Consider the following 25766-nt stretch of genomic DNA (forward strand, 5'->3'; position numbering starts at 1 on the left):
AATTATTACAGGAAGAATGATCGGAAGTTAATTAATCATCTGTTCTAGTAGTTAAATTAGGGAGAGTGACAGAGAAATTCATACCTTTTCCATAATTGTATTTATTTAAGGCTAATATACAGTAACGTCTAAGACATAATCATCTCCTAGATGAACATAGATTCCACAATCAGCGAATCGTATGACGCTCAAACTCAACCAATTATCGCGATTATTATTCGTACCTCGTATTTAATTACGATATTAACTGCCTATGTGGTGAAGCCATCTTACGCATAATTATTTTTTCATCGTACTTACAAACATCTTAAGTAATGGTTTTTTGCCTGCTTTATTTCCTTTTTGTTCTGTTATCGATTCCTGGACATTCGGTAAGCGCCTCGGAGAAAAGGGGAAGTTTTCTTTGTTATTTCGGAAAGAGGAGGGGGGGTGCAGGATTTCACAGGGAGATTTCGTTTTTTATTTGCGTTTTGAGCAAGGACGCGTCGAGAGAGCTATTCGATTCCTTCGGCGTGATCCTGAAATCTCGACAGAGAATGATTAATTAGACGAATAAAATAGCAAAGAGGCGTCTTCTATTTGGAACTCGAAAAATCTCTAACAGCTCCTCGACCTTCCGTGTCCTCTTCCCAGAGAAGGATTAGTAATTAGTGTTCTTTTTACATAGATGAAGTAGTTACGCAGAGCAACATGATCTCTTGCTGAAAAACTCGACGAAACCCTGGTTCCTACCTTTCTCACGTGGCAAACGCGCGAGAACTGAGGCGCCTCCGCGAATCATCAATCGAATTAGGCCAGCGCGATCGATCAAAATGAGACTTTTAATTACACCCTTGATCGTTCGCTGCGCCACGACGGGAAAGTTCGAAAAACTTGGAATTTTCCTAACGAACTATAAAACGTAAATGACTAGATATCTTGAAACGAGGAACTTTCATTCGTCGGTCGCGCGAGTGCTTCAACAAAACTGATCGCCAATTGTCGGACGATTAAAAATCATACTGATGGTAGCGCGAATCATTCATTCCGTAAACAAAATCTAGCCGGGAATTCCGTATAGAAACAACGTGAATCTGAAGTCTCCGTAATTACCGATAGTTGAAAAGAGGGCTGAATCGTGTGAGGTAGCGAAATCCACGTGCTAACCAACGGTGCAGATTGCTAATTACAGGCTACATCTATATTCTCGCGAAAATAGAGGAGATGGTGAGATCGCGGAAATGATCCAACAACGGCAACAACAATCAGAAATCATCCGCGCGAGCCTGTATACAATCGATGGACAATAAAGTAGACTGCGGATTTTATGCTTTTATGGTAAAAGGGCGTAGTTGCAATTTAAAACGTTAGAAAGATAAAAAGACTTTAGTAATGACAATGTATTATTTTTAATCTGTTGCAATCTTTAAAGGAAGAAAAAAACTTGCAGTTTCGTTTCTATTTCTTGCAATTCACGCGGACAATGTTTATTTCGCATAAACATCCGCAGTCTAACAAGAAACAATGTATCTAACAATCTCTCTTGTTCTCTCCCACACGTTCTCTCTCCCTTTCTCTCTCTCTCTCTCACTCTCTCTTTCTCTCTTTTTCTCTCTTCTTCGCTCATTTCTCTTTTTTTTACGTTTTCTTTCGGTTTTCGGTATGTCTCCCCGTGGTTTGCTTCTTCTCTAAATTGTTATTTATATGTCACATTATTTATATTATAATCTTACATCGACAATTCGTAGTAATTTATGTACATATACACCTGCGTGTAATTCAACACACGTATGTTCGCCCACTAACAATTTCATAAATCATCTTATATTCTCTCTCTCTCTCTCTCTCTCTCTCACGTGCTCTAGTTTTCGTTCTCCTGATCAGTTGTCTCACCAGCTAGGGATAAAGCTAAGGAATCACGGCGTCGAGGATCACGCTCGTAGCGACGGGTGATGACCTGTTAATTAATTCAACTGCGAGCGTCTCGGTGGAATGAGGATTTCGCGAATCGTTCCCCACGGAAACAGAAACCATTACGAGGTTTCCAGCGAGCTAGACCGTAGATCCTCGTGTGATTCAGCGCTTTCGTGGACAGTGAGAAGCTTCAGTGATTAATCTCTTTACGCTATTTATTATATTCACAACTTCGATACTCGTTCTCTTCAATTTATCCTCGCGAAAGGCGTTCCCCGGCCATGAAGAGGTCCTAGAAATCCAATTGCCGCGTCGGCTGCTCAATTGAACTGCCTCCAATTCTTCTCCAATTGATCGAGCACCTGAGACAGGATCTGCATCGTGATAGACATCGCCTGGATCCCCGAAGATTCCGGAGAACCAATGTGACCGCCGATCCCGTCTCGGTTCGCCATCCTCAATCGTTTACACGGCGGTTCGATTTCCTTCTAGGAATCTCTATGATGCTTCGAGTCACTCAAATACGAGATCCGGATCACGATAGATCTCGCGCAGATTCTCGGTGATCCCGGAGAATCGACACAAACGAACCTTATTCCACGGAGGCTCGATTTCCTTCTAAGAATCTCGTGTATATGTGTGTCCTCTGTCGGCGTAACGTCTCTCTGTGTCGGTCTTTTATGTGTTCTTTGTGTGTGATCGAAAAGAGATCTATTAGTTGCAGGATTAATTGGGAATAGACGCTGTCGCCAGCGTTTTCTTCGGTTGAAGTTTCCGTTCTTCTCTGTGTTCTTCTCGTCTCGTGTAATGATCGGCTTAAGTTTACTTTTGGAAAATTTGTATTGCGATTCACGGCGGAGTTGTTTACATCACGCTGTGAATTTTCTCGTTGCTGACCAATGCTGCGCCAGGTGTTTCGGGACCGCTCGCGGCGGCTGCTCCAGCTGGGGCTGGCGGAGGAGGGGGCATTTGATTTGGCATACCTGGGGGCGGGTAGCCGTACGGCGGTGGCGGCGGCGGCGTCGATTCTGCTGGCATGAATTTCGCTGAAAAACGAAACGTTTATAAATTAATTCTCAGTCGTGCGAAATCCATTCGTCGGCGTCGAAAATCAAACAAATCGTTCCAAAGTAATGAACAAGATCAAGGCGAAGAATGTTTACCTCTTCCGATTTTCGAGAAATTGTTGACGTTTGAATTATTATAATCTTGTAAAGAAACCTCTTCAGAAACATTACAAAATTTTGTTCATCGATGAATCTAACACGGATTCGAAGATCTCTTTAAAACGACCCCACAAAACTTGATGTACGATTTTCTTCTAGTCGCTTTATGAAACGGTAACAAAGTATAAGTTCGATCGTGTGAAGCCCTTGAATATTGTAACGTAAGCAGTATACGTTCCATTCAAAGCTGGATAAAGCGTCTAAAAACAAAATCGTTTGTCAACGTTTAAGGGGTCGTTGCAAAGAGGAGGCTTCAATCTTAAAATCCTTGTTAGTCCTTAGTCGCGAGAAAAGTTTTCGAATGTATTCACAGACGTTTCAATCCGCAAGATTTTCTGATTTTCGTCATTAGAAAATGAACTGCACAGAGCAAGAATAGAAGTTTCAAACTTCAAAATGAGTCCAGGTTTATTGTCATAAGACCGTACTTTACGAAATTATAACAGTTCGAGTATCGACAGTTTTTCGAAAATCGGAGTGCAGTGATTGTCTGGAATTCTGGAGAAGATTCATAAATCGTGTTTAGATCCAGATCCTAAGCCTCAAACATAATTCATAAATAGGGTTGGCGAAATCATTATGAACCGGTGGAATAATCTTTTATGCTTCGATGCTGGGGAAGTCTAACCCGGTCCGTTACGAAAGAAAATAACCTGGATACTCGTGGATCGAGTATTATTTTGAATTTTGTCGAGGTGAGAATCTTGAGTCCTCGAATCGAAAAGAAACTGGAGCGAGGGAGGAGTTATGTATCTGTCTGCTTTCTGGCGATCGATGAAGGGTGTCGAACGTGTGTTGAATAAAAGGAACCTCGCTTCGATATGTCTCCGTCTAATTAACACGCTTCTCTCCCGTTTTCGTTCGGAAACTTGTAGCGGGGAAATGGTGGAATATGTGTCGGTCGGATTCAAAGGAGACTTAACGGAAACAAAATTATGATTTGATAGTCTTACCTATTCGTATCAAGTGTATGTTAGGTTCTAAATGGATCCTCTTCTGCGTGGGCGTGAAGGAGCGTTTCTTTTTGCAGGGTCGAGACAATCGAACCCTCTTTTCGATACTTTTTTTCTGGTCACGATCGTGACCAAGCCGAGTTTCGTCGAGTTTCTCAAGTCGCTCGACGATATTTTCAACGATCAGCCCTCGCGCATTGTTAGCATCGACGATTAAGTAGAGATTAACGTCTTGTATGAGATGAAATTAAGTTCGACCGATTCGCAAGAAGTTGTGCCGGCCGGATCAAAGACTCGTGTAATTGTTGTCGTAACGATGCACGAGGGTTGCGAGATAGCAATGAACAAGGATAATTGACCGATTTAGCGAAGGCTCGACACACTTTCGTAATCACTTTTCTTTCTTTCTGTTTTCTCCGCCGACACCATTGTTTAGGATTCGTTTGGTTTTTCTGACTACGCACTGGAATTTTTATTCGACACTGTACAATGTTTGAAAGCGGTATAATTATGATCATAATCGTCGTTAATAATTAACGCCTTGACGGTCAAAATGGTATCGCATGACGTTCAGGGCTGCTCGAAGTAATTCGTGAGCTCGAATGTTATGGTTTCCGATTTTGGATGCTCGAGAAGGCATCCTCACCCCTCCCTGTAGTATTTTTTTTGCGAATGATCAACAATGCTTTCCATTTATTAGTTCTTCTATATTCGTCAACAATTCTTGCGTCCCTTTCTTCGCGCAGATGTCAAGCCAAGAAAACATTTCCCCTTTGAAAATCAGAACAATTTCTTTCATATTGCACCGTGCGATGGGCACCGATCGAGACGAAGATATTTTTTAAAAAATCATTTCTACGCAATGTTGCGAAGAACCCGCTTCATAGTGTTTTCAATATACCGTAGCACAGTTTCATTCGAATTTTGAACTAGGGTCGCGGTGACAAAAATTATCGATGGATTTTCGTTGGATCGTTTGCAACATTGTGCGCGGAGAAAGGGGCTCGGTAAATGCTCGAACACGACCATCGACGAAGACAGGAGTAAACGAATGAAACGAATGGAAAGGAAACCCATCGACGACTTCCTCGATCTGCCTGAAAAGTCACGGTGTTTGAACATCCATCTCGGTTTAATCGGATCCGTTTAATTGGATGGGTGATGAGAAACTTGGGGGACACCGTTTCATCCTTGGTATCGCGCGCGAGCTGTCGACAAAGAGTTCCAATCGATCTTGCGGCACTCGTTTCGCATAATCTAACCAGTTGAAAACTACTGAATTCGATCCTCGAGATTCACATTTATATTCACTATTTATTTTGTCAGTGATCAAACAAATATTTCATTATTTTCTCGCTCGATATTCAAATTAAATTTAGATAGATAATAATGTTGCATAAGCAACGATGTAGTAAAGTCTATGACGAATTTAATGCGGCCTGATAATTTATTTATTCTCATTCTCAAGGAATTTTATATAAAAATGAGAGCAATGTAAAAATTAATTAAAAGATACGTACAATTTAAATGACTAACTTTTCGCGAGTCTAATAAAAACGATTTGGAAGAGATCAGCGACCCATCGAAGAAATTAATGTTTCTGCAGTAAGCATTCGAGGTTGAGCATTATATATTCATGCAGATTTGTGCATATTCTTTGCTCTCAAATGCATTTTGAATACAAAAATCTAATGATGTTCAAATATTATAGATAAGACTATACTTTTTAAATAAACAAGGTAATCGTAACAGGTACCGCAAGATCGTTGGATTCTCGTCGAGATCTCACGCGATAGATCGTGATCAATTCGTCGCTCGGTCCGCGCTGTTCACTCATTCCCCGCGCTATTATTATCGTTATTGTTGTTATTATTATCGTAATTATTCTTATCCACGTTATTATTACCATCGTCATCGTCACCATTATCATTATTATTATTAATATTATTAACATGTATACATAACATCTGTGGATAATTCTTCAAGCCTTAAAACGAACCTATATAGTCGCCCTAGGGCGTCTCTCTCTCTCTCTCTCTCATTCTCTCATTCTCATTTACACGCTTTCATTCTCGCTCTCTTTTTCTCTCGATTTCATACTCTTCGCTCGTAACATATTTTTTCTTCAGCTCTCCAGGTATCTCCTATAGATTTCCTTTAGCTGCACATTTCTCCCACATTTCTTTTCGCGAGCATCTTCGCCGCATATATGACGATCTCTCGTTTCGTCAGTTTTCGACGAGGGCAGACCGAGGCTAAAATTTGTTTTCCTTAAATATTCCTCTTTTATTTTCTTTGACCAAATGGAAGGAACAAAGGATGATTCTCTCACTCTCATTCACTCTTCCCTTGCTCTCTCCCTCTCATTCTATTTTCTTCTCTCTCTCTTTCTCGCTCTTTCTTTCTTTCTTTCTCTCTCTCTCTCTCTTTCTCTCTCTCTTTCTTTCTTTTTCGTTTACAATGGCTATTTCGCGCAATTCTTCCTCCTCGAATCGGTTTAGTCGGCATTTGTTGGTCGTAATCGAGCGAACGTGAAGGAGAAAATGATATTATTTACAGCACGAGATGCACGGTTCGCTGGGACGCGAGGGATCGCGTGATCCAGGGATCTAGAAGCGATTTTACAGACCTGCGCAGCGATCATTCGTACATTTTCATTTGAACAAGACAATTGTAAGCATTTTCTGCTCCCAATTTCAGAGAAAAAAATTCCGATTAAACACTTTTTCGTTGGAAAGTTTATACTAGTTTATTGGATACTTCACAGGTATTCTGACTGTTTATTTTTCGATGTTAAAAGTCTTACACAGAAGAGTTATATTAGTTCAATTACGCAATTTAATTAGATTGTATTTCAAATATATGGTATTTCAACCACGCTCTCATTTAATTACATTATTCAAGCCTTCCAGTTAATTCAACTGTTAACTCTTTTAATCGCGAGTGTAACTGAAATGCATTGTAATTGAAATATAATATAATTTAAATACAATGTGATTAAAATGCATCGTAATTGAAATAATATTCTTTAAATTACAGCCCAGAATTATAACGTAATAGAATTACCTTGTAATTATAATTCCTCGAATTATTTCTGGGTTCAAACGTTATAGTCAAGATTTCAACGTAACATTCTTAGATTTTGAAATTACCTTAAAACTCGCGGTTCTCAAAAATCTTTTAACTGCTATGCATCGAATCACCAGCAGCGTAGATCCTTTCACAATCCCCCCCTCCCCGTGTAGAATTAATATTAATTCTCAAACAAAAGCCTGGCCCTTGAAAAATTAACGATCGAACAAATCCATCGATTCTCTCGAAAAGAATATTTACTTGGTTCCCAGGATCCAGCGATCATCTTCATTCCTGGATCACACGTGGCCTCGAGGGCGCGCGCTCGCGCGCACACGTTGTATTTATAAAGTAAACGTCGATATACATTTATACACGCATTTATTTATATATTCGGCACTTGATTACGGTGGGGAAAGGGATACAATGAGAAACACTCTACGATACCGGCTCTGCCTTCGTCGAAAATCTATCTGCTCCCGGATCTAGAATCGTTTCTTCGTCCTGTAGATCCATCTTCCTCTCTCTTCTCGATTTTTATTTTATACACAGACACACTGGCCATCGAATTTATCCTTGGTTGCCGCGTAGATCAACGAAACCATGGACGAAGGAAGGCAACGATTTCTCTATCTATTATTATCGATCGTTCGTATTCGTCCACCTCCGGCGCGTCTGGATCCCACACGATCCTTCGATCCCCCGCGTTCTATCGTTACCGTTCGATGTAACATTCGAAAATCTACAAGGATCCCACCGGACGATTGAGCCCTGAATCTCGTCCGTGGATCGTTCCGGCCAGCCTTCGTCCATTCGAGAGGATATATTCGATCGAGATCCGCTTCTGCTCGAGCCTGGATCATCGCCGGATAGCTCGAACAGCAGACGAAACTGCGATAGGTATCGTGATCGATGCCTTTCGTCCTCCTCGATCGCTACGACCTCCCTCTCCCTCGGACCCAAATGATCGATGATCCTTCTTCGGGTTGCTCCGAAAGATTCACCGTCTCGGGATGCTTCGTCGACGATCTATGGCTATCATCCCTGTTCCCTTGGATCTTCTCCAAACCACTTCCGGCACGATCTCTGTCTCAATTTCCCTGTGTCTATTAATTATTTAGGACTTTTCTTTTTACAATCGTTATCTTGTTTCCTTTTTCTCTATGTCTTCCTTTCTTTTTCACGTTCTTTTTTTTCTTCGTTCACACTTCGTATCGTTTGTGGACTCTTGTTCACTTGTTGCTCTTTTGTATGATTTTTTTAGCTTTTTTCAGATTTTTTGGTTTCCCGGTTGCGTTTTGTTGGTTTTTGCTTTAGCTTTTTGGTTTCGGTTTTGCTTTTCGTTCTGTTTCTCGTTTTCTTTTCTTTTTAGTTTGACTCGCGTGTTCAGTTTTGCGAGTCGCTGCCGCCGGTGGCTCTCGCTGCAAAAGAACAACAACAGCCGAGTTTTGGTACCGTCCCCTTTCGTTTTTCACCGGACCGGTTTTCTTATTAATTTTTTTTTTTTTTTTATTAGGTTCCGATCTTTTTTTTTCGTTAACTTTTTTTTTCCTCGATCACCCGTCGAGGCGTTCGGATCTTTTTCTTCCGGCAGGATCGACTCGGCTCGATCGCTTTCTTTTGCCGGCGATCGCATGCAGAATCGCGGGCTAACTCTTTCACTGTCGATGATCGAGGATCGATCGCAACTTGATCGTAACTTCAACGAGATTGCGAGACATTCGAAATGAAATATATTTTTGAATAGGTCATACAGTTCGATCATTGGTTATTTAATCAAGATTTTAGGCAATATTTATATTGATATATTGATATAGATATATTAACCCTTTGCACTCGGAGGATTTTTCTGGTATGCCTACCATTTTTGATACTATAATTTAATATTAAAATTTGATTAAAACATACTAAAAGTTGAAGCGAAATAAAAATCATTATATTGTTGCGAAATTTTACAAAAATTAATAAATAAAATTACGCCGCTGGTCGGAGACCGTTTCTTATTCCCAACGCAACATAATTCAATATATTAAATTATCTATGAAACAAAATATTAATCGGACATTTATTTCAGTAGTTAGAATAATGACACTGCGCTTAAAGAAAGCAATTTTTAAGTAAATTTCAAATCGGATAATTTCCATTTCCTGATTCAATAATTTCCCTGGTCAAGATGTTATCGATCCTCGTTCCTCGCAAAAAGGAATGTCGCAATCTACGTACACGCAGCCATAGAAAATCGCATGCAACAATTACAAAACTGAACACTGACTACCATAGAAACGCTATCAATCTACACAACACAGATCGTTCGGAAGCTAGAAAAATATCTTGTTCGAGATTTCCGGCAGCAATTTTCTAGGAGATTGATATCTCGGTTGCAATCTCCATCAACATTCGTTGATCGATCGACCGGAAGTCTCGCCAAGAATCCATCAAACTCTTCAACGATCCATCAAGCCATGCGACTCGCGACGAGCGCAAGCTCTGCTATCAAATCGAACACGTAACACGAAACCGCGTCATGCTTCAAGATCCTAATCGTTCAGCAAGCGAGAGAAAATAAAATTTGGCATGCGATTGCGTGAAGATCGTCCCAGAAATATATGCTCAGTCGCAGAGATAATATATATTTATATTATATTATGTATATAACATACATATATATATCAGTTGTTATTTGTATATTCTGCTGTTTGAGTTCCTGGAAAAGGGCGCAAGGAAGGGAAGTTGTTGGTGGCCGAGAAGAAGAGAAGAAGTTTCATGCTGTATCGAATATGCAGAAAATTCAAGTGCTGCGCGCAGAATTTTTCATTTGTTTTATTTTGTAAAAATATAGATGCTACGGCTTTGGTCCTTTTATAATTGAAGAATCCGATCCTCTTCAGTTTTAGAAAAATCTGGTCCCTTTTGATTTTGTAGAAATTTGATCCCTTCCAATTTTGTAAAAATTTGATCTCTTTGAACTTTATAAAAATCGGATCTCTTTTTATTTTGTAAAAATATGATCTCTTTTTATTTTGTAAAAATATGATCTCTTTTTATTTTAGAAAACTGTGCAGTCTTTAGCAATATTTTAGCCATATTTATTGATACGACGCACCGAATGATATTTGTTGCTTATATAAAATAAGTTTTATTTGTGAATGCAGTAATCAATATCTATACTGTATTATTTTACAGACTGACGATTCAATTCTGCGTGCAACGTACAATGGTTAAGAATTGAAATCATAACCTGTAAGGTATCTTCGAGCTCGAAGTATGTTGAAAAGGTAAGTCGAAACCGAAATACTAAAGTTTTCTTTAAATATTTGCAATTTTAATTTTAATGTTTAAATTCTAATTTTACGATTCCATTTTACCATTTTACCAATTTCTACTCACGTTGCAATAGTTAATAGACTACCGTATATCATTGTAAAAATTATTAATTAAGAATATCCACCCGCAGGTTTCGCTTACGGAAAAATGTTTTCCATACATTTCTTTAGTTAATGTAACAACAGAAATCTTTTGTTTGAAGCACAACAAAATGTTGTTCGCCAGCAATACGCAATTGTTAACAAAGACGATTGAGTTCGGTTTCGACCGTTCGCCGAGAAGTAGTATAATAATGATAGAAAAAAAGTATAGTAAGAGACTGGAAATGGTACCAAAGTGCATCAGTAAAAGTTGTAGCTTACCGTACCGAAGAGAACAGTGGAGGGGAGGTGTTTTTAAACAAAAGCTTATACAGAGACCTTTTGTCGATCTGTTAACTGTTACTGTTGTTGGTTAGTTATATTTGTTGAGATGTTGTACTTGTTGTTTCTTTAACTGTTGTAAAACGAGAGATTTTATTTTGGTAAACTTGTAGTTGTTGTTGATGTTGTTAAAATGGTCGATTGTGCTGTTGTCCATTTCGTGTTTTCATTTCTCGGTGGTGTTTCGGATCGTTCGTTTCGACTTCTATATCATTTATTATTAGATTTCCGGTCCGTCGTTCTTCCCGTTCATTCACGTATTTTCGGTTTGCGATTGTTACTTATTACATTAGCTTTATTTTTTTCTAGTCTATGTCAGGTTGTTCCGTTTCTATCGGTCTCGTCAACCACCAGAAAATTGAAAACCACTGGCTGGGACTAACTTCGGGGAAGACACACAGGGGTAATAACCACCAAAAGAGTACAGACAGACACATAACAGTCAATTACGTGGCGAGGAGTGAGTGGTTAGTGTGGTTTCTAGCGTTTCAATTACTTCTTTAACCGTTTCCGTTCAATTGTTTCGACTCCTAATATTGTACTCTCGACACGAGAGCGTATCACGCTTTCGTTTACGATCATTGTTCATGATCTATACATCGATTCGCTTATAGTAGATCGCGAAAACCTGTTGCAAAGTCGAAAAAATCGCGAGAAGCTTTGGCGAAACCTGAACGCCGGAAAAATCAATTTCAAAACATAAATCACGTTAAACAATGGATCTGTGAAAATTTATCTGATTGGATAACTCTAATTCCAGTTCGTGCAATCGCACTCAAGATAAAATACGAAAACTGTCGTCGATATTAAAATAATCAGCTCGATTCCATACAAAAACGAATAATGTCGTCGCAAAAGTCTGTTCAAATTGAACTAATGAAACCAGTAGAATTCAATCCGAAATGAACTACAGTTCTCAGCTTATTCACGTTTCAAATTAAATACCGAAACGGCCTGTTCGATTACATTTGAAATACGGTATCGGCGCAACTGTGGCGGTGATAAACTATTAAAAACGGTACGCATAATTCAGCGAAAGCAGCCTGTGCAGAGGCACGATTCGTATTAACACGGCAGAACAAGATCGGGCAGATTCGGAACACGGCACGTCAAAGCAGCCGGCGCAATTACGTAGCGCGAGCTAAATGCGATAATTAATTTGGAAAACTGGTTTCCCGTCGATAAGTCATTAAAAGCATCGATTCACGGCGTTTAAGCTCTTTGATCCGACAAAGCCTCTCGTTTGTTGATGTTTGTGGTGTCGCTGTCTGTTGATCGTGTTGCTCTGGGCATTCGACCCTAGTCTCACAGCCCGTCGAGAATTCACGAACCACCGTCTTTTATACCTCCGGATCTTGTTTTCTTTTCTCTCTTTTCATCGGTTTTTCTTTCTATTTATTTTTTTTTCTAAGTTTTTGTTTTTCGTATCCGTCGCCTTCGATCTTTCTCTCGGATCCTTTGTCCTCGCGCGTCTCGCGGCGCGTCGCGTGCGCGGGATCGTTAATTAAGCCTCGAGCCAATTAAATCGGTGATTCATGAATATACAACAAGCCACGAAGGACGGGGACGGTTTGTTAGAGGGTGGATGGAATACAGATAGCGACGTCAAGCGTCAATTTCGTCAGAATCTTTCTTGCTCTCGAGGTTGCTATCAAACCATTCCGGGAAATTACTCTCGCGATTGCGATAATTGATCGTTGCTTGATTATGCAAAGTTTCTCGAACTGTTTCGCTGCGAGATGATATTCACGAGTACAGCACAGGTGTGTTCAAACGCTGTCAGACTTAACATCTTATATGTTTCTTCGAGTATACGGTGCCGCGAACGCTTGCAAATTTCGCGGATCGAGACGAGCGCACCTTTCATCGATCGATGAAAATTCGGAAAGATTCTCACGGAATTGCGAACAATTGCGCGGGGACCATAGATAAGAGAGATACTCGGGACGACAAGAGAGTTGTCTGAACAAGGTTTGCGGGTGTTTGGTATTACAGAGAAACAACGAGAGAACGGAGATATACACATGTCCGTATACACTGGTACTCGTTACACACACGACCTACTAGAATAGAAGAAGGTAAGGAGCACAAGGTGGACAAGAGCGGAAATAACGAGAAATAAATATACAGAGAGAGAGAGAGAGAGAGAGAGAGAGAGAGAGAGAGAGAGAGAGACAGAGATAGATACAGACAACAGTAACACGGAAAACGGTCGCAGTTTGTGTGTTGCTTTTGGTTTTTTTTTGTTCTACCTTCAGACTCACTCACACACAAATCTCTTCCATCAACCAGCACGTCTACATGAAGTTCGCTAGACGGGAAAAGAGAAACACATAGAGTTCACACGTTGAATTGAATCGGCGCGGCAGTGAGAAATAATCGCTCTATCGTCAGAGAAAGAATTTCCCGGCCGCTCGCGGCCGAGAGCTCGCACGAAATCTTTGCGAAGGACTAAAAAGAGAGAGTATACTTTTTAAATGTTCCGTTTTCTCTTATTTGTTAGAACGGGAATGCAGACTGACAGTGATGGTGGGTCTAAACGATCGATTCATTTAGAAAACTCCCGTCGATTGATATTAAATTCGTGCAGCGAGTATAAAATGTCTTCGAACATATTTTAAAACAGTATAACATTTTCAAAGCCATCTAACTGGCTCGAGCTGTCTGTGGAAACTAGTTTACTATACAATAACTAAAATGGTTTCTTTTAATTTTGCCATTATTATTTATCCGAGCCTATAACGAAAATTACAATTGCCTTTCGTAGATCTTATTAACTTACTTGTGTACTGGTCAATAATTCTTTAAGTTTTAATAATAGTTAAATTGAAAGAAATTATTTTAGACGTTGCATAGTAATCTATTTCTAATTATTCTTGAATGATATGTATTTTTCTGTAACTGTTTCGTTTGTTCTTTAGTTGAATCAGAGGCTCTGACGTCGATTTTTCGTTAAAGGTGAATTGTTATCGGGTTCTGAATCGATCGCTCGAAATCGTGGCGTGGGTGTCATCGATGAAATGACACAGAACACTCAAAGACAATTACAGTGGCGGTGTCATTAGCTTTTTCAAAGTGCATCTATACCGTTGGTTACTTACCGACGATAATGGCCAAGATAATTAATGCGATGACGCCCATGATGATCATCATCTATGGAACAGAGAGAATAGAGTTATTCTTGTCGTTTGTTAAACGAACGTAGAAACGACGAAAATTTGATAAAAGTGTACACGTTCGCACAAATATTTTCCATTCCAACAACAAATCAATTATCGGGTTCCATGATCGAGTGGCAAATAGAAAAAAAAACCTAGACGAAACTGTAGAAACAAATTCTATTTCTGCTTTAAATCGGTTAAATTATTTTATTCTTCGACAGCGAAACGCATAGATAGATTGACGATTGAAAACAAACATATAACGTTTTTTAATCATGATCAATCCAACTTCTCACCTTCAGATTTTGTAGCCAGAACTTTCTCTTCAGTTTTCCCGCCTGTTGTTCGAACTGCGACGCTCCCTGTTGAAGCGCATCTACAATAAAACAACACAGGAGCGTGACAAACAACAAACCACGTTTACACCGACACCTCGATGTTCCATTGAAGCATCGGTCACGCTATTTCGAAGATAAACAAACAATTCCGATCCCATTCTCAATGGATTTTAGAAGAATTCCATCTGGAAAATTTCGTATCCGAAATTGCGGAATTCCGCCGCGTGAGAACACCACATCAGCTGTGTGCTATGACGAACAAATCAGGGGGTGGGGGGCAATTACGTTGACGGCACGGTACTTCCCTAACGAGTTCCAGCCTCCCACGAGAGAGTGCATTGTGTATCTACTCGCAGAGACGTGGGCTACGCTCGGAATCAGCGTCAAAGGTGTTTCGTGTATTCTGGAAGGATCTGGGCGATCTTAAAAGATTAATGAAAATAAAATATCACAAAAAGACAAGCACAAAATCTAGTTACTGGCATTTACTTTACTTTTCTATAATGATAAAACATAAATTTAATAGATGGATCGCGATTTAAAAATTCGAATCGAATAAAAGTCTGCTTCGCCACAAAAAGATTACTCGTTGCAGAACGAAAATGTTTTGCGATCTCGTTAATATCTACGTTTTCTTGTATTTAAGGAATCCGCGCATGCCATGAACGCATAAAGTTCTAAATCTCCTCCAAGGCAAGCCGAGGACAAATAGAGCGGCGTAAAATTGTTCCACTGCGAGGCTACAGCTCAAAGTTGGACAGTTTCTCCCCTAATTTTGTAAAGTTTGTTGTCCAAGTCTCTAGGCAAAAATTGGCTACCGTGTGACGCGGCGCCGGCCACGGCATCGGCATCGATTCTTCCAGGGACCGACACAGTAATCGATATCCGTGTGCAGTCGGACGCGCAGGGTCGAACTATTATACTTGAACACCGCGGCGCGCCGAGCGAGGATGAATGGAGGGAAGATCCTTCGAACGACTGCTCGTCCTTCGGCTTAATCCTGCTCGCCTTTTGTCCACCCCCGTAATCGTTACTCTGACAGTTTTGCACCTTAAATGTCTCTCGTCTCCGTCCACCCCTCGTTCCACGGACGTTCCAGGGAAAGTTCCGCTCGAACATCCACCGTCCATTCATAATATCTCGGGCGTGTTCATTTGTTCGCGTGTAACCCACTCCCATCGTACCCCACCCCGCTGCATTGTCTTTACGTAATGCCGTTACGTTCCGGATTCTAAGGGAACAATTCAGGCATACGTTCCGGTCGCATCCGGGCGTTCTAGTAATTACCAATTAATGCGAATATTTTGTAGTAATTGGATGCTGAGAATCCATGATTTTCATTGTTCGCCGGTATCCCCTTCGGAAACTGTTACGTCTTTAGAATCTTATTTTTCTTCGGAGGGTTTGTCTGGCAGTGACAGGCACGATCTACTTGGTTTACTTGATCAGTGATATATGGACGGCTCAGAAGCCAATCGGTGCAAGTCCATTAACCTTAAAGTTGAGACGAATAAAAGGGTTTTGCTAATTAGCTGTTACGAAAATGACAGTATCAGTAATGATGCGAAGCGCAATTTTCATTGTAAGGTAAGATAGAAATTCATTTAACCAAAAGAGAAACTTCTAAAGAGAAATGGACTTACACTGACTGGTATTCTTTTAGTGGTGCATTTAAAGAGTGTTCAATGATAAGTGAAACGATGGCCTGATAGTAGGAACTATCTACTTAGTGTAGCATGTGAATACAAGGGTAATCTGTCTGATCGTGGTAAGGAAATCTATTAGAAAAGTCTTTCACAAGTGTCCGGTGATTTTTCAAGAAGTAATTTCGACCCGCAAATAATTCATTCGCACACAGTTTTGCGAAGCATTTGAAAAGGTACCCTTTTGTAGTACATCGTATGATTGTCTGGCCACGGAAGGGATGATCTACTGCCATTGTGCGATAACTGGAACATAGCCTGATTCGTAGCGAGATGGAGATGTGCTTTGGTCAGGGATAACTCATTTGCATTTGACTCGTTTGGGGCTGCTCTTATAGAATTCTTTTGTGACAGTGTTGCCATTGTCTGTCCAAGCCAAGTATAATAATCATCGCGTTACGAGAGAACCTGGATATTATTTTATTCGAAACAAGTTATACACAATTCATTTGCATCGTCCTTCCGTGAAGGCATTCTCTCAGAATTCTATGGAGGCGGTGTGCTAATGTGTTCATCCCATTGAGGTCTTTTCTCAAGATCAGAGTGATCATGAAACAGGCACGAGTTTCGTCAGCACAAAATTTAATTAATCTCTTTATCCGATTGACCGAACGAAATCGATGTCGATTTTACCTGCTCGATCGTCGAGTTCGGAGAGCTTCTGATCACGCTCCAGGACCTTATCGACGTTTGTTTTCATGATGTCGACGACCTCATCGACCTGCGCCTGCGTCGCCTGCAATCGTTTTTGCGCGGCAGTTTGCTGAGGCGTCCTCGGACCCCCTACGATTTCACCAGTTCCTGCGCCTGGTGCGGCTGCAGCTGCATCCGGTGCTAGACCGCCCTCGGTGGCCCTGTAACAAACGCAAATCGTCCAAATTAGCGTCACAGCTTCTCCACCGAATACTATTAATTTTTCGATAAACACAATTTTATAGACTGCGATTTTTGTAAGAGTATTTTATTATTATTAGATTACGTTATTACGTCTATATTATATCGAGTGTAAGGTCTATCATTATGTATCAAGAAACAATTTAGAGTTATTCCAGCACATTATACTTCGAATTACAGCATATCACAAGCTTTTTTCTAAAGATGACGTTTGTCGTTAAAAACGTATTTGTGCGCGCAAACGACTGTTCCACATTGCATGATGTTATCGGTGGATATTTTCCGATCACATACCCTTGGCATACTTATTTTCTAAAAAAATACGCATTTGTACAAATGTCAGCAGTTTGCTCATTAGTAAGACTGGTTTAAATCGCATAATCATCAACTAACATTTTTGTAAAATTTGCCGGCCGTTCGAGTTGGGCATTCTACGTGAGAATTCCGAAAGGTTCTCGCAATATTTAATCCGCCATTAATCCCGAATGCAAAGGGATTCTTTCGGGCGTCGATTCCCTAATCTCTGGGAAAAGGAAATTGAATGGCGACAGAAGTGCAGGCGCATAATGCGGCGCGATACGCGAGCCGACGAGAGGATTAGAAGCGAGTGGAAATCTTAAGGCGGTCGAACCAGTTTCCACGAGGAGATTTGCATAAGCATTCATTGAATGCGGAACCAGCCGCGAGAACTAATCTGATCGCTTCTCCGTTCTCCTTTTTTCTCTCCAACCTTCTTTTTGATCCACTTCCCTGCGGAGCACCGCGCTTCCCGCGCAGACCGATGAGAATAAATTTTTCTCTTTGGAAAAGTTGCTCCCTGCCGTTCCAATTTTCAGAGAGATTAGTCTCCCCAAATATTTGATCTTTCTAAAATTTCCAGGATCTATTTGACAGCTATCTTTCGTCAAAAATTTTCGTACACAATTTTTTAATATTTTTTAATATTTTTCGTTATAGGGTACACCGGTACGCGATTCTGGTGCATAAATGGTTAATAAGGGTTTGAAGTACTTTGGATAAGTAATTCTACGGTGTCACGTTTCGGGTACGTCTGGGTTGGAGCAATGGATGTCTGACCAGTGCGCGGGGCAATCTACTTAGAGTTCACCATTTCCGCAGAAAGAATGATCCAGTCGTGTCTGATCTACGCAAGGCCAATCCACTTAGAGGTTACCAGTTTTGCAAGGAGGTTTATCACCTTGTACCGAGCCAATATTCTACCAAATTACATTCATAAAAAAATAAATTAACTACGAATGATTTAGTCATGTCTGGACTCGTGCAATCGCGTCTGATCAATATAAGATCAGTTCACTTAAAATCTACGAATTCTACAGAAAGTTTGGAAGAAAGATTTTTTACAGAAAGCAGTGGATCAATATCTTTTATAACGCGTCATTTGAAAACCCAAAGCGGCTCTGAATGCCTTAACAATGATCCGAATAGGATGAATCTACCCCACGATTCATACGACAGCCTACGTAATCCTTGCTTGGAAAATCGTATTAACTAGCAACAATCGTGTCTGTGACTCGGACGGGGTAAATCAGCCGAGATACGATCGCGGCAAAGGAACAGGAACGCCGATCGGCGAGCATGAAATTCACATCGACATAGAGCTGGGACAAGGATCGTTTTCCCGATAATATTCTCCGATCCGAGAGAGTCGTCGTCAATAAAAACGCTGGCATTATTCCGTCGCACGGCGGCGTAAATTTGAGGCGTGAGATTCAATTGAATTCTTCCAACAATGGCCCGGCTCAAGCGGTCACGCGGCTCTGATAGGTCTTTTTATCCGTGCTATCGTCTCGTTATTGATTTAACGCGACGCCCACGCGGAAACGGGACCATTAATGGCCCGGGGAAGATTCATTTCTTGCGTGGGACCGAGGTGCGACGAAACTTCCGCGGAACCTACGACCTTCCGCCCCGTGCCATGGTGGCGAACGCCGGATAGCATGGTGCGCGCGTGCACGTTCTATCCCATAGCATTTTGTCCCCGACATGCCCCTGGCTGGCCGCAGAAGAACGATCGCGAAAGGGCAAAGTTCGTGACACGGTTCTGAAAGCTGCGCGGTCCGCGACAAAAATGCGTATTGTCTTCCGGCGATGCTTCATGTCTCTTCTCCCCTAAGCCCCTGCGAGATCCTCTCGTCCGGAGTGGGAAACTGTGGTTGCTACTTTCGAAATACGAACGATTCGCGAAAGTTCGTCTGGAAGTGTACGGATCGAGAGAATGATTTTTCAATCGTCGTCTAAGTGGCTCCGCGATACTTTTGTCGATGCAAAGGTGATAATATCTGGCGCTGGATCGCGTAATGCAGATCATCAGAAGCGTCTTCATCTTGATTCCGAGCTTTTCGCCGGCGTAACACGCTGTAAGGACTACTCGAGTTGCGCAAGATTTCTCTAAATATGAAGATCGGGTGAAGCAGTGAATGGAGAATTGAAGAATTTGTAGGAAATATTCTCCTGGAAAAAGCGAGAGGCAGATTCAGCGATGCTTTAAGCAGGCGAGCTTATTAAGTGTTTCGAATTTACCTGACTCAGTACGGAACGATCTACTTACACTTTTATTACTATTCTAGCAATTCGATCAGTCGGATCTGAAGGAATATCTGAACTCCGACTGCGAGTACGATCATTATAACATTCTATTTCAGTACAATTTATATTCTGAGCTTGTCCGATCTAGTTAGAATCAATCTATTGACAGTTTCTCTCCCATCTCCCATCAGTTGAATCAATTGAAATTATAGTTACTAATATAGAAATAAAATGACATCTTGTATCTTGTATCTACAGGTCTGTCTGGCCAAAAAGCGACAGTCTACTTGCGACTATGTGCCACCTCATTGCTTCTATGAATTATATGGATATATAAATGCTAGAAATAGTGTAGCGTATTAAAATATAAAACGCTTTTCCAGATCGTCTAATCATAGACCCATCCCAGTTCTAAAGCTCCAATGAATGGAGCATGTTGCAAAAAGGATCCCGACTGAATGGGGACACGAAATGCTAATGTTTGAACAATGCCGACGGTGAAATTTGTTTAAACAAGAGGCGGAACCGAGTCAGTGATAGCAGAATTATGCAGCTATTTCGAGCGTCGACGAGAAGATCCGGTAGTAATCTTGCTGGAACGTTGGTTTGTATCGGGGTAGATTACTATCGATGCCGGATACTCGACACGCGGCGCTGAAAATAATGAATAATATGGAAACGTGTGCGCTACGCCAACGCAGGACTCTTTCATGATAATTAAACTAACATCGTACGTTGTTTCAGGGAAAGGTCTTTCCCTGCGCGGAAAGGTCAGCCGTATTTACGTATGAAATACCTACTGCGGTCAGGTGAATCAAATACCACCTGAGCTGATATTAACCTTTCGGCTTCCATCGACTTCTCTCGCTCTCTCTCTCTCTCTCTCTCTCTCTTTCTCTCTGGTTTCTTATTTCTCGTCGTTCATTTTGCTTCGATCTCGATGAAAGTTCGCGGCCGAGACCGAAAGTGTTCTCTCGCGATGGAACGGGCGCCGAGAAGGGAAAAGGGAAATACGCTGGATATCGAGTCAATTTGCATTTTTCCCGGGACGGAATTCTCCTCGGGTTCGTTAAAGGTCTTCAATGGGTTCTTTGAGATGTAATGTTATAATTGGACTGCGAATCTCATTCGTACCCTGGCATTCGCCCGGCGTGCACAGTTGCAACTGATCCAATTTTTCAAAACTTTTAACACGTAGATTTCTAGAGGATGCTCAACGCTGCATACGTAACAACCAACAAGACGGCTTTGTCCTGTCAACTTTATATTTTTCTGGGAACATTATCTTTTCAACGAACACGAAATTTAATTTAATCGCGCTCATTCGAAGCATTGTCTTCTTAACGTTATTACCGTCTATTTGGTATTTTCAGTGCAAATACAAAGCACCGAGTTCCGTGGCGATTTAGAGAAATGAAATTTCCCTAGACACCGGTTCACGCAATTTATAAAACCCGGTAATTTACAACAATATATTCAGCACGGTCTCCATCCCGCCGCGATAAGCATGAAAATACCGGTGGAAACAAAAGATTGCTAGCGAGGTTCGCGCCTGGAAATATTATGATTATTATTATTGTATGGTCTGCGCGAGAGACCATTTGTGCAGAAGGAAATACCAGATGCACGAACAAGAAATATTACAAACATCATTACGCAGACGCTGCGCACTCCCCCCCCCCCCCTTCAATTAACACGATTTTCCATGTTGCAGATCCCCTACAATTAGTTCAATTATTTTTCATCACCAGCTCGTTACCTGATTGTTCTTTTTTTTCGTCATGAAACAAAATCTCTCTCTCTCTCTCGAACTAATTAAATCGATTCGAAACTGCTGTTACGGTTTTGTTCGTTTCGATGCGTGGGTGAGTAGCCCACAGTGTAAAATCGCTTTACTTTTGTGCACTGTTACATTCTAAAATTCATATAGATTTACACAGAATTTCACACGTTAATTGCTAATTACATTCATCGGATTAGTTAAATCGATATTATTCCATTTCTAAACTGTAAAAACTGTCGTGGGTGTTAATGCATGTTAAATCAATCACTTGTCACTAATAATTCGGAATGCTACGTACAATAATTAGTTTTTTATTTTATTATTACGCTATACACAATATTAGTTTTCCAATTTATAATTTAGTATATTGTATCTAATACGAGTTAAACATTTATGTACAGTACTCTGTGTAATATTAGTTAATGGTCTATTTTGTAATCTCAACTGCTGCATATCTGTACTGTCAATTAGTTGTCTATTCATGGACTGCGTGCACTGTTAGTGAATTTTTCCACGTACAATACCGCGTCTATTATTAGACAGTTTTCTATATATCTGCAATACCTTGCGTGCTATTAGTTTTCTATTTTTCGATTTAAAATATTGCGTCGACAGCGAAAACTAGGAAAAATCGTAGAACAGTGAAAGCTCCGACAGTATTTCCGGCGAGAAAAATGGAACGATGGCGGATTGAAAAGCGGTCGAGCAGAGTGCGGGTTTTATTTTTGGTAGCCGATCGAACCGGCGAGTGGCAACAGCCGATCGATCCGGCATTCGAACGGCCGTAGATACGTACAGAATTTCGAGCATTCACGCTCCGAATCGCATTTTCTAAGCATTCGACGGCCGCGAGACCGAATGATTTTTAGAATCGCTGACACGCGGAATCGCCTGGAACGGTATTGGTCCGGGCACTCGAAAAGCCGAAACATTATCAGAGAATATTCGACGGAATGAAACTCGAGTTCATTGAAAGGCATCGAACGGAAATGGTGTGTTCCGTGAAAAATCAATCGATCTCCCGTGTTTCAATTAAAAGCAACGGAACAAAACAAGTAAATATAAAATGATAAATATCTGAAATATGTATGCGATATATATGTAATAAATATGAAATAGCCGTCGAAGAGGTTTTTTTCTCCCGATGCCGGGAAACATCGAACGATTTGCAGTAATTTTATTTTTCCGCGCGGAAGGGTATTTCACCTTCCCACTATTTTTTTTCAAAGCACCGGAGTGAGGTTCGTCTGGTTTTCAGGCTCCATGCGTTCGAGCAGCTTATATAATCGGATTAATACATCGATCGGCGACAGGTCGGGCCAGGCTATCGTCGTTATTGAATTTCTATCGAAGTGGACGTGAAATGGTTCGCGTGGAGATGGTTTGTTTATTAATCGAGCGATACGGAAGCTCCGGTCGACCGCCATGACAGTCGGTTTTTTAATCGAATAATGAAAGTTCGATCCGCGGGCCGATTCTCCGCCCGGCACTTCTCGCGACGTTGATTGCGACAGAACTTCTGGAAATCGAAACTGCGCTGCTAATTGAATTTCTAATGAATTCTTAATTACACTGGAACGGAGCCATTAGCCACAGTAATAATATTCCAAGTAGCGACGATAGAAGTAATGGCAAAAGTATTCACGGCACCAGTAATAAAATGGAACAATTAACATGGAAACTATTGGAGAATCGTTGAGACTGATTACACCGTTTCGCGGAGCAACGAAGAAAATGTTTCCAATCTTGAAAGTCTCTGAATTTCTTGATTTAGTGGATTTTGTGGATCGTTCTGTGTGAAGTTCTAGGAGAAGTAATGGAAACGTAAACAAATTCGGTGCTCCCGCCGACGAGCCAAAGTCATCTTCAAGTATCGATTCGCTGGCTGGCAGCCCACACACGAAGAAACTTTAGCCGCGATTTAAAAATGTCAGTCTCGTTTAAAAAAAATATTCGCACGCGTGTTCTAATCTTAGAATCGTCGGGGATCGTGTCGGGTCAGCCGCAGATCGCTGGGAATTCTTTGCACGGCCAGTATCTTGTTTAAAGAGAAGGTCAGCTGCATCGTGGCAGTGCTCTTCTGCGGCTTTAAGCGTGAGCTCGCTGAGAAGTGACTGATCCGAGACCAGTTAACGGATAATCCATTCTGTGCTACTTTTTCTGTGTCTTTTAATTTAACTTTTTGATTGCTGTTGCGCGTGATTTCGACTGGATTTAACGGGATCCTGATCGGTTCGACGTGAGCAAGAACGAACTACCCGCCACCGCTTCTAATAAATCGTATAAACACGTTTAAGAGACTTCACGGGTTCTCGTTCCGGCTAACGGATCGAGAAATGTCAAGAATAAAAGTTCTGCTTTCGGATCTCGAATTTGTCTAACCACGACAGGACCAATCTACTAAGTAATCAATTTTAAATTCCTTTCGAGAGTCTATCAAATTGTTTTTTAACGTTTCACGTAGTGCGAGGCGTAGGATCCAATCGAATTGAGATTCCGCCTTGGAATTCCGGACGTGTCTGACCATTGCCGAATTACTCTACTTAGCGATGAACCTATTGAATCATTATGTTGAATTTTGCGTAGAATTCTATGGATTTCAAATTATTCTACGGTGTATCACCTTTGTTGATCGTCACCGGGCTAATTTGCTTCAAATAAATATTCCATGAACTCTATGAACCCGACGAATCAATGTTTTCAACTTCGCATGCAGCAAGGTTAAAAGTTATCTAAATATAGAAACAGCTAGTATAACATATAGTACCATGTATTTCGCAATTGATTGCCACCGGTACGTGTGTGTTCGCAATTAAGCCTCGCGATTTTACGGTTCGAAAAATGTGTTAGAGCCCCTGTCTCGCTACGATAACGTTGATTTCATCTCTCGGCCGTCGATCCCTTATCAAACATCAATAATTCCCACTCATTACCGCGGTCGAACTCGATTTTTCAACGCCTGATTCCATCGGGTTCAGAAAGAACCTCGTTTGGCTCCATTCGTCGAGAAAATGCAGCAAAATGTCAGACAACAGAAATTTCTCTACACAACGATTCCCGGTTGCAAAACAATCTCATGAACCGCTTAAAAATTGTTTGCCAATTTTTCAAGTAAAATCGTTTAAAAATTTTTCAGATCAAATCGTGAATTACCGTGGAAGGCGGTTAACGATTGAAGGGTATACAAATGTTGAGAACGTCATAACGGTTATGAAATAATGTCAAAGCTTCTCGGAAATGTTGCAAGTAGAACAAGTGCCAATTCCGGCGTGATATGGGGCAGGAAATGATAGCGCAGCTGATCAACGAGGGAACATGTTCCGCAGGTCCGTCGATTGTGGCAGAATTAATGGCCGGACCACGATCTATCGGCGTTCGATGAGATACGCGAAACAAGGCCACGCCGAGGCCCCGGAATTCAATGACCGGAATTTCGCCGTCCGGAAGAAATTGGGCTCGGCGGTCCGCTTTAAGCTTTGCTGCACTTTATTGGAAATTCTGTCGTGTGTCGCGGACAGGCCGTGCAGGAGGATCGATTGCCGACAAAGGCCTAGGAAATTGCGTCTTAAAATCCGCCTTGCTGGCTTCGATTCCTCCGGCGAACCGATGGCAACCCTGGGATACCTCGATTCGACACCATGAAAATCAAGCGGATTCTACAATTCCCTATTTTTCGAAACAGATCTGAAAAACTCGCGACCCTTATATTCGGTGCCGTAATTGGACCGATTTCTTTTGAAAATTCCCTACGAACGATATTATGACTTCCAACGTTCTCGGGATCGTTCTGTCGACAGTATCAGGTTCGAAGACATTTAGACCCACGATCCACGGAGTCCACTGATCCAACGAGACGGCTCAAATCTCGGCCAAAAAGCCTCCCTTCCCGCTGACACACATTCGACGGTATCGAAAGTGGCTAGCCGTTCGGTGGCAAAGTGGTTGTTATCGGATGAAAATCGATGGGATCCGACTGTTCTCTGATCGAAAACGAATCTGCTCGAGTCCGCGTAGCAGGTGGACAGCGGGATTAGCTAGCGAGTTAGGGGATCCGGTGGAGGATCCATGATCGCGGGTCTATCATCGGGCCAACGGTTTTTCGGAGAGCTGCTGGCCCGAATAATGCACTGTCAACGGGCACGATCGGTTGATTGTCTGATGACGATGCTTTACTCACATGTTGTTCGTCGCTCGTTTCTGCTTTCCTTGGCTAGAGCTATCCGCTGGTCTGGCAACCCCGTCGGATGACCGCGTACTTTTCACGAGTGACTGTCAGCGACTAGACGGTCGCGGTATTGATAAAATTTCCAGAGGCACCGCCGCGATATCGCCGTAGCGAGCTACGATACCTCGATCGACCACGCAACTTCGAATCTCGCTCGAAAACTTCCCCTAATTCCCTCGGTCTCCGGACCCTTCGTTTCCGGTTCGCATCGAGCAACCGAGAACA

General features: G+C 41.5%; 1 protein-coding gene across 3 annotated transcripts; it reads right to left on the reverse strand.

Annotated features, from left to right (window-relative positions):
* Positions 1-81: 81 nt before the first annotated feature.
* Positions 82-25635, reverse strand: Nsyb (neuronal Synaptobrevin). 3 transcript variants are annotated; one of them, XM_078179702.1, is made up of 6 exons: positions 25494-25635; positions 16726-16946; positions 14348-14427; positions 13992-14043; positions 13143-13201; positions 8239-8565 (listed from the first exon to the last, which is right to left on the reverse strand). In XM_078179702.1, coding segments are annotated over exons 1-5 (369 nt in total). In that variant the 5' UTR covers positions 25496-25635; the 3' UTR covers positions 8239-8565; positions 13143-13187. The 3 variants fall into 3 exon arrangements, with proteins under 3 accessions (XP_078035826.1, XP_078035828.1, XP_078035827.1); XM_078179700.1 differs by lacking the exons at positions 8239-8565; positions 13143-13201 and adding an exon at positions 82-2939; XM_078179701.1 differs by lacking the exon at positions 13143-13201.
* Between the last annotated feature and the right edge of the window lie 131 nt (positions 25636-25766).

The sequence above is a fragment of the Augochlora pura genome, chromosome 4 (genome assembly GCF_028453695.1).
Source record: "Augochlora pura isolate Apur16 chromosome 4, APUR_v2.2.1, whole genome shotgun sequence".
Classification (NCBI taxonomy): Eukaryota; Metazoa; Arthropoda; class Insecta; order Hymenoptera; family Halictidae; genus Augochlora; species Augochlora pura.